Below are 10482 nucleotides of genomic sequence, written 5' to 3' on the forward strand. Positions count from 1 at the left end.
ACAAGCCAAAATTTCACATGGTACGAACAAAAATGATAGCTCATTGTAACTCATTAAATATTATTGATCTCTCTATTTCTCTGCTTTTTTAATTTTTCCAAATATTTAGAGTTTTCAACAACTTGTCAGGAAAGAACCCCATTCCTAAGTGAGGGTACAACTGAATTTCACAAAATTATCACTGATTGAATCTTTAATGTTTGCCTTAAGCATTCTTCTCAGCACCCACAATGCACTCAGAATTGTATCTTCTTCTACAGTTCTTACGAAGGTACATCTTTGTTGTGTTAACTATATTTAAACATTCTTTTTTATTCTTCCTGTTTCTCCTACTGCTGCTATAATTGCCTAGATATTTATTCCAGATTGTTGCAGTTACATCTTGCATATCTTGGTAGTTGATGACATTTATGTCTCTTAGTACACAGAATATAATAACTGCTGTATGTAACTATTTCAGTGATTAGTGCTACTTTTGCCTTTTTTTTCTTGGGCTACAGTGAACGGTTTTCTTGCCTGTGCTTTCTCACATATTCTCATATGATCAGAATTTTTACATTTTTAACAATTTTGTGTTGTTCATGGTTTCAGTGTTTTGCACCTACCAGCACATTGCAACATTTGCACAAACTCCAACACAGCAGTCTTATTACAGTCTATCAGTGTGCAGACCCTCAGCCATGAGTATATAACAACCAGCAACCAGGTGTGGAACTGTTTCTAGTTCTGCAATACTGAACCTAAGCTTGCATACTATATCTTTCACTTTTCTGTAGACTTTGTAAACCATCATGTACATAGTCCACTTTCTTGCACTGACATTATTAAGTTTTCATCTTTTGGTTTAAATTTACCCTCTCTTTAGAGACATTGTTAGGTCAACTCTTTAACAACGTTTGGTTGTTCCAGGAATTTCCAGTTCCTTTCCTTTTTAATGGTCATATTCTTTCTTTTTCTTTTTGCATTTTCTGTTGCCACCTAAGTCCTTGTATGTCTCTCAAAATATCACTCAAAGAAAATGCCTTTCTTAAGTAATGTTACAAAGAACAGATACCTGAAGATTGTTAATATCAGTTACTTTTTTACACTGGCCCAAAGAAGCATTGACTGATTTGGACAAGAATGCAGGTAAACTGCTTCATGCTTATCAAACAGTATATAAACACAACATATGCCATAATTACATATCACTTAGTTTGAAGGAGTTATAGGTCTCCTTAAAAGTTTGTTCTCCATTTTGACTCCTTCCTGAAATGTGTCTGCTAATCTGAGCAAGGATGACATCTCAGACTTGTTTTCTTCATGATTTAGAACTTTCACTATGTTTGAGTCTGATGATGTCAACAAATATGTATACTGTCCCAAAACTGCAGACCTGTATATATTGCCAGTTTTAAGAACAATAACTCCTTTTGACTAAAGGATATATAATTATGACATGCATTGTTTTTAAATAAAGCTATAATCATATAAGCTGATAAGCATGAAGCAGTTTTCCTGCTTTCTTGTCCAACTCAATCAATGCTTCTTTGGGGCAGTATTAAAAAAATGATGACAATCTTCAGGTATTTTGTCTTTGTATCAAATTACTTAACAAAGGCATTTTCTTTGAGTAGTATTTTTACAGACATACAAGGATTAGCATTGATTTTCTAAAACTGGCAAAGTGAATTTTGCCAGATGTGCTGAACTAGCAGTTACTTTCATTAAAGTAAGTGTTGCCACAGCTTATCCCTGCAATAAAGGGTGTGGTGACTTGTCTCCAAACACATGAAACACTTGAATTTGCGATTTGGAACATTTTTTAAGAAAGTGTCAGTTCAGTAAATTGTGGACATGAGGGCTACACTTACTATATACTATTATATTGCCATGACCAATTAATTAACTCCTCTGTTAATTTCTGAAGGAATTCAAAAATTCACTGGTTATAGTTACAATATTTTACTACTTGCTACTTGAATATTAAAGAGTAACATCTGAACAGACATCTGAAAGAAAAGGAGAACATCAAAAGCTAGGAGGTGGTAGGACACAACTTGTCATAGTTATAATGAGGAAGAAATGTCCTGTAAAGAGCAAACTTTGGCATATTATACCTAAGAATTTACTGCAACTTTCCCTTTATTGCCATAATTTGACACCAGTATACAATATTAGTTTATGTTTCAGGATACCATAATCAGCATAGATATGCTACACAGATGGCCCTGTGAATGTCCTTCATTTGCTTTATCCAGGTTTCTACATCTATACTAAACACAGTCCTTATATAACTTATAAGCTGTCCAGCTTTGGTAAGTTGAAACATTATCAATAAGAAAACAAATTTTGATTTTGACTATATTCAAAAAATTTAAGAATCACTTACTGAGCTGAAAACGTTTTAACTTGTGCAGTTATTTTCATGACAGCAACGTAAAATAGATAATACCATGCATATGAAAATCTTAATTTTCAAATGCCACCATTATTTATTCAGGATAAGTTTGTCAACATTTCTGAGTACTGCGATGTGTATATTAAATTACTATGATTATATCAGCAAATGGTATGAAGCATTATTCTAGAACATGTTTTCAACATTACTTTAAAAAAGCATTACTGATGCAAATTTTTCAAAAGCAATGAGCAGAATAATCAAATGTTGCACATAGAATGCAGATGTTATATAAGTTAAGATTGTAAATGTATGTTTTAAGTTGGCAAATTAAAGATGAAAATAAATTTCAAACAGTAGCACAGCTGCATGCATGCGATAAAAGATGATAAAAGGCATGGCAATATTCACTATAGTAACCCAGTTCTCAAAGCCGAAAATCATTTCTTCGAGGTTATCATCATACTCTGGACGACAACCAAATGCTGGGAGTAACCAAAGCTATGAAGAAAAAAGGGAAAAGTGTAAGCGCTTACTATAATATATACATAAATTACAACAGTTATGGCAAAAAAGCACACAAGAAGACAATCAGCTAAAATTTAATTTATATAAACTGGCATATCAATGTGCATTTAACAAAACAGCATTCAAATGAAACTCTGATATAAGGCATTGGAGAAAGTAATTTTGTATGCCATAAGAGACAGACCCTGGGATTCAGAAAGGCTTATTATGATGCAAAAGCTTTATCGCGGAAGGTTTCTGTGTTGTGTTAAGCCTTTCAAACTCACACATACTGTTCTGATGCTTGTTTGGGCCTCAGCATGCAGGTTGGTTTCATGGGTGAAGCTACATGCTAATGCGGTAGTCCAAGAGAGCAGCTAATGCTAATTAGCCATATGATCTCCTTCAGAAATGTCCGCAACTCTTGATTTGCTGGCTAGAATTTGCACATTACCTACATTACACACAACTTGCCTTTGCCCATAAACTCATTTATAAATCCGAGTGTTGCCCTTCCCTGAATATCACTGAACCTTATGTACCATCCAGAAATCTACACTCTAACAACAAACACCTACTTAAAGTATCAAAACCTAGTAGAAAAGCAGGTAGCTGCCTCTATTCCCATTCCATAACTAAGCTGTGGAACGCCCTCCCATCATCAGTTACAGAATTAGACAACATAATCTCCTTTAAAAGAAAACTAAAACAACATCTCACTGATAACCCCAGCTGCACATGCAACACATATCCACAGCCTCCTTAATCTAGCAAAACTGTTTCACATAGAAAATATACTTATGTATATGTCATACTGTTACACCGTATGAGTTATCTCTAATCTTTAGTATCCTAGTCCACATATCTATACAACTATCTTAACACATTTTCTCTTCTCTGTCACTTTCTACTTTTAATACTACCATTAATATACATGTCACCTATAATCTACATATTCCCACCACCTAGCTATAAGATTCTAGCTATATCTATCCTACCTTTAAGTTTAACTCTCTAATTCTACTTTCCCACTACACTTACCTTTCTCTTTTCTTACCCCCCCAAAAAAAATTGCACTGTATTGTTAAATATTACTAAATGTATACTTTTCTTACATGCTAATGTTCCGTTGTTACTGTATTGTGTCTTTTTACAACATATGTGCTGTTTAGATTGTTTTCTGTATTATTTCACTTGCTTTGTAAGTAATTGTTTCCTTACAAATTCATGTAATGATTTTCATGTAACTTGGAGCTTTTCTCCCCGGGCCTCCAATGAAAATGGGTGTCAAGCCTAATGGACTTTCCCGGTCAACAAATGTCAATAAATAAATAAATATAGGGATTTGCTGCTGTTTCCTTGCTTTATTTGTGAACATCATTGATAATTTTACTAAAAAGTGCTTTCCCTATCACTGTTGCTGCTATTAGATTGTTTGCCTTGAAATCACCTTCTGTAAAGGATTTCTGGCTATTTGCTTATGGTTTTTGTAGTAGCACTGGACTTGTGATATTCTTTTTACTGTGTTTTTACATTAGAAGGACTGGGATTATTATTCTAGTGTCTTGAGCTTTTGCTTGGTCTATCTGATTTGGAAATGCAAACAATGGCTTAAAGTATAGTTGTTTTATTGGCTAGCGGGCTCAGTAGTCAGTTATCTGCTTTTTCCAGTGCTAGTATACGTTTGGTACATTTGTGCAGAATTGTTCATCTCGAGCCACTGGTCAGCAGTGCCCAGTATAGATGTAAACTCCTAGAAAGCTAATTTTCCCTATAGAACTGTCCACAAAACTGTACTTGTAAAGCAGTAAGTATAGAGCAAATTCCTTTCTCACCAACAAGCTTAGGCCCTGGTCTGTATGTTGAATGACAAAACCATTACATTTAGCAGAATTTTGACTTTTGTAGCCAATAAGCCACCCTTTAACAGCCTTTGGTAAGTCCCACTATGCCACCCCCTTATAGCTCTGCATATAAAGGACCAGACAGCATGGATATGCAGTTTCCTAACTTTTCTGCAGCCAGCTTTGGTGGATATGGGTGTCTGGAGACAATGTAGCAATTGTGTCATGTTAATTGGCAACCACTTAATCCTTGAAAAAATAGATAATATATGCGAGAGCTGTACATACACAATGCCACTGGAGGTTAAACTCTCCCACACAACCACGCATCAGGGTGTCAAAACCCACCATACATAGCACACAGCATGCACATGGACCAATACATGCGGAGGCCCTTAAATGCAATCTTCCTAAACACAGACCTCCTAGATTGCTCATTGGCAAAGTGTATTCCTCAGCAAACCTAAAAGTCCTCAGCATAAACAACACCTAGCACTACACATACGACCACACTGAGTGGCACTTTAAATACAAAGCCCTTAAGGCAAGAAAATGCAATTCCCAGAACTCTTGTCATAGAGGACTCTATTGTAAGATCTACTGATGCTGTTCTAACTAGGCAGAACAAGAAGAAGATAATTCTAATATGGGTGGGAGGTTGGCATAATGGATAAGGTGTTTACCTTACAGACACAGGGTACAGGGTTTGATTCTCACATGGGGTAATTGGCTAGGCTTAAAAAGGCACAGAAGGACAGTTAGCTTAGTACTAATCTATGAACCTATAACAGTTAGTTGCCTATCTGGAGACAGGATACACTAAATTAAGCATGCACTCACGTCATTATACCACAGATACCAGTATGATTCCATCATAGTCCATGTAGATGCAAAAGACCTGAGATATCTCTACTTGGATTACATGAAGAAAGACATTATGGAGTTCTCAGACTTTGTGTCTAAAGCTGGTATGAACATAGCATTGTGCAACATATCACCATTACTAAGGATGATGCCACAAATTGAGCTAAAGATGATTAATTTAACAACTGGCTAAGGTTCTGCTGGCATTCATAGAGGATCCAATATTTTTCATCATGGGAGGACATGGTTAACAATCCATGTTGCTTAGCTAGGGATGGTCTTCCTCTGTCCCCTCTAGGCTTTTGACAATTGGTTAAAACTTTATTTATCCCCATAGTGCCTTTTTAAGCAATGCCACATTGACAAACCTACTGACATAGCAAAATGAATTCATCTGAACCTCAAGGTTTCAGTGCCTTCCACACTTTTAGATAAGTAGCTACACAGACAGATAAAACCATGTCAAAGGCAGCATAGAGGCTGCTGTATCTACCAGACATAAGCTGAAAACTAACTTCAAAAATAGACTGCTATGGTGGCATCCAAAATTAAACAGGACATACAACAAAAGAAAAATAAATCAAAGCTAAAAGTTCATGAAGTATAATTCCCATAAAGACAAGAACTCCATCATCAAACTAAACAGGTAAATGAGGGAGCTAATTAAGTACAATAAAGCTACTTAGGAGGTTAAAATAGCCTCCCAGGCAAAAGATAACCATATCCTTCTTCAACTGTGTCAGAAATCTCAAAGGCAGCACATAGCAATGTGCTGAACTTGTGGTTAATGGTGCCAAATTCAATGAGGTGGCATGACATAGTGAATCTGATAGCTGACATTCAGCTGCAACTTTAACCACCCACTCACCCCCAGACCCCCCCCAAGATATACCCTCAAACATAACATTCCCAGAGCATGTCATGGCTGGGCTTATTAACACAACCCCAAAGTCCATGATAATACCTTATTGCCTCCCGAATAGTCTAAAATATGACTAATCAGGGCCAATGGAGTCACTATTTAACTATAGTCTCAAAATAGACTTTTTGCCATGGTAATAGGGGACTGCAATGGCCATCCATCTTCATGAAGGGGGACCATCAACAGATCCTGGAAACAACAAACCCATTAGTCTGACTAGTCTTATTTGTAACACCATGGGAATAATTATAAAAATAATCAGCAAAGATATTAGAGACATCCAGGCACTGGATAATCCCTGTCTGGATGGTCATGCCTACTGAACCTGGTAGACTTCTTTGAAAAAGCCATAAAGGCAATGGACAAGGATAAAACTGTGCATGCTTCCTATCTTGATTTTCTTAAGGCATTTGATACAATACCCCATTTGGACATTGTTGACAAACTTAAAGAATTAGGCATAAACCCCTAAATAACATGCTGGACAGCTAGGTTGCTCTTGGATAAGAGGTTAGGATCAGTGAGACCACCTCCACAAAGAGGGCAGTCACCAGCAGAGTCCCCAAGGGCTCTGTACTGGGCCCACTTGTCTTTGTCATCTACTTCTCAGAAGTCAAAGCCAATGAGAAAGGCCTCTGGCTGACCAAGTTTAAAGATGATTGCAAACTTGGATTAGTTATAGAATCCCCACCCCACCCCCAAGACACAAACATCATACAGGGAGGTCTCACACAGACAAATGACCAATGCCAAAGCCATGGCTTAAAACTCAATGTCAAGAAATGCATTACCGTACCTTTTGTGAAATCAGCCATCCTGGGAAATTCTGTCATCAATATAACACTTTCAAGAGTTGATTTACTAGTCAGGGATCTGGGAACTCATGCAGATAGTAACCTAGCCTTCAACCAACATTTGCCAAAGGTAGTAAAAAAATCCTTCTCTGTTGTTCAACTTATATGTAAGGGCATAACATCTAGGTCCAGAGAAGTCATCGTACTATTACTGCTCCCTTTGGTATGTACCTGACCAGACACATGCAGCAACGTAAACATTCACAAAGGTTCTTTACAAAAAGAATACAAGTCATAAACACAATGTCCTTTGCAGATCACCTCAAAGTGCTATCTTCATACTCAGTCTACTATAGACTATTGAGAGGTGATCTTTGCCTGGCTTCCAACACATCCTTGGATGCCTCTGATGAACCTTTTGCATATTTGCAAAACAAACAGCATCAGAGCTACTAGATTCAATGACTTGCATTTTTCTTGCAGCATAAATAGAACATGTTGGAGTGACTGATAATGTTTCTCAGATAATTCCCATTGTCTGGAATGGGCTCCACATCCATGTGAAGCAGAGTCCCTCTCTAAACTAGTTAAGTGTAACTTGGACCATTACTTGAGAAATTGGAAATTTACCCCTGGTCTGATGCCTATGTCTCTGATGGACAGAAGCAGCCAGTAAATCATGTCATAACCAAAAATCACCCCTGTATAAATGCCTAATATATAAAAATTCTGGGACATGTTTGGGTTGCACGGCTAGGTTTATAAAGGCCTTAGTGGTCATTAGCCTTGTATATAGCTATGAACATATATCTATATCTATATATAGGTATATAAAAAATAAATCATATAGGAAACATTCATAGGTTTACATGCTAAGAGGTTATCTCAGAACCCCAAAACAGATACAGTTGTTTTTGGGGTATTTAGTGATATATGGAATGAGATCATGGAGGTTCATTTTTGTAAGTAAACTTTTGGAAACATTAGGTATACCTCACTTTTTGGTTATTCCGGACACCTCCTTTTATTTGTTTATGGGCTAAACAAAGAAGTCATTTAATGGATTACCTGGATCTATAATATACTTATTAGAAAAATTGCTTTCTAAATTTTTCAAATACTGCTATTGTTTCCCATGTCCAAAGTCTAACTTTTGAAAAGGGAAATAGCAATACATTAATGTCTATAGCAGTACTGACTTTAGTTGTTAGTCTTATAGTAGTAGTCATATTCAATAAAATTTTAGAATGCTGACATAACCCTGCCTTTGATTACAGGCTGTAGCAGTACCAATTCACAAAGAAGTTACTTCAGACCCAATCGGTATTAGCCCTATCAGACTAAACAATAATTTATTTAAAAACTGCAATGACTGGCATAACGGTTAATATGTAAAATGACACAAGGGTCCTAATTCTACTTGGTAACATAATTTTTTTTAATACAATAATCATTCTTAGAAAAAGATAGTAGCAGTAGGGAAGGACTGGTAGTGTATGTGCTTATTTTCACCTTACTAATGAATTCTACACTATTCCACATATAAGGATAATTGCCAAAATAAAGGCATTAAATACCAGTCTGTGCACAATTAAAAATGCAAAACACTGGTTAAGCAACAAGACACACTAGATCAGGATGAGGGCGGGGCTTAAATGTCATTCACAATGGAGTTACCAGTGCTGCCCACCGTTTGTCTGTAAACCTATCATTTCTTTTTGTAGTACTTTTCATACATACAAAAATTGGAAATCGAATGTCTGTGATGATGACTGCAAACTGGATAGCATAATTTCTTCAATGTTGTTGTCTTTCGGCTTTTTCCCGGTTAGGGGTCGCCACAGCGGAACTCCGGTCTGCTAATGATTGGCAGTGGATTTTCACGAACGCCGAGGTGCCAGCTCGACGTCCAACCTTCAACGAAGGCAAACCCATTTACGCAGCATAATTTCTTCAATAAAAGATGTATAGTTTCTCCAAAATGATCTGCAAAAAATATGCACTTGATGCAGCTTGAAATTTGGGGAGAAATGACATACATTGTGGTGACAAAATAAATAATCAGATCATCAAATGACATCATTAGTAAAGATATAGGGAAAATGTTAAACAACTTAAACTGACACGTGTGTATCTAGCACAAGCCAGAAAATGACATTCAATAGCCCTTCACATTTAAGATTGCAAGTGTACTTACTCCAGGAAGATGTCTACACCACATTGTGCATCAATAATCTGGCCCAGTAATAAATACAACACTCCATTCTGCAGCCTATTATCAAGATTGTTAAACCATCTTGAAACAGAACAATGATTTCTTTCTTTAAAAATAATATGTTTGAAAAAAATAAATTCTTTAGAAAGGCTTCAGAAACTATCATTGTATTCCTTTTGTTTTAATTACATATGATTGCTGCTTGGTCTCTCCATTTATACAACAGAGGGAGATGAAACAATTTAGGTGAATCTTGTCAACATTAGTATCAAAAACAAACAAAAAAAGGAATAGATATGCTACTTAGTACCCTCCATGATATTTCCCACTGTAGTCAGAAGTAAGTCATCAAGTTTCTTCTAAAATAATCTTGACATGCATGCACACATTCATCTATCTATATACATAGATATCTCCCAAGGAAAACAAATAGCATACACTAAAACAACAACTTAAACCAAACGAAAGTGAACTGTATGTCCTTTGTTAAGAAAGTGCTAAATTAAAGTTGTCAATATTCTTGTGAATTTGTATGATAGGCTCCTGATTGTGTTGTTCACTTTCCAGTTCATTAGTTCATTCTGGTTTAGTGTGTGTGTGTGTGTGTGTGTGTGTGTGTGTGTGTGTGTGTGTGTGTGTGTGTGTGTGTGTGTGTGTGTGTGTGTGTGTGTGTGTGTGTGTTTGTATATGTATATAAAAAATATCAGACAAACCATTGACATGTATGCAATAATAAAATTAAACATACGTATGCATTTAAACACATAAATAAACAAAACACACTTCATTGTATATATATATCTATCTATATATATATATATATATATATATATATATATATATATGTATATATTTATATATTTATATATATATATATATATGTGTGTATATATATATATATATATATATATATATATATATATATATATATATAATGTGCATGATACCCAACTCCT

At 35.8% G+C, this 10482-nt stretch overlaps 1 protein-coding gene across 1 annotated transcript in view; it reads right to left on the reverse strand.

Annotated features, from left to right (window-relative positions):
• Positions 1-2023: 2023 nt before the first annotated feature.
• LOC122794930 (proton channel OTOP1-like) overlaps positions 2024-10482 on the reverse strand; it is a 618079-nt gene continuing 609620 nt past the window's right edge. The window contains exon 7 of the mRNA XM_044063523.1: positions 2024-2881. Within this exon, the coding sequence (XP_043919458.1) occupies positions 2711-2881 (171 nt within the window). The 3' untranslated portion in view covers positions 2024-2710. The remainder of the gene's footprint in view (positions 2882-10482) is intronic.

The sequence above is a fragment of the Protopterus annectens genome, chromosome 2.part1 (genome assembly GCF_019279795.1).
Source record: "Protopterus annectens isolate FY-2018-M chromosome 2.part1, PAN1.0, whole genome shotgun sequence".
NCBI lineage: Eukaryota > Metazoa > Chordata > Ceratodontiformes > Protopteridae > Protopterus > Protopterus annectens.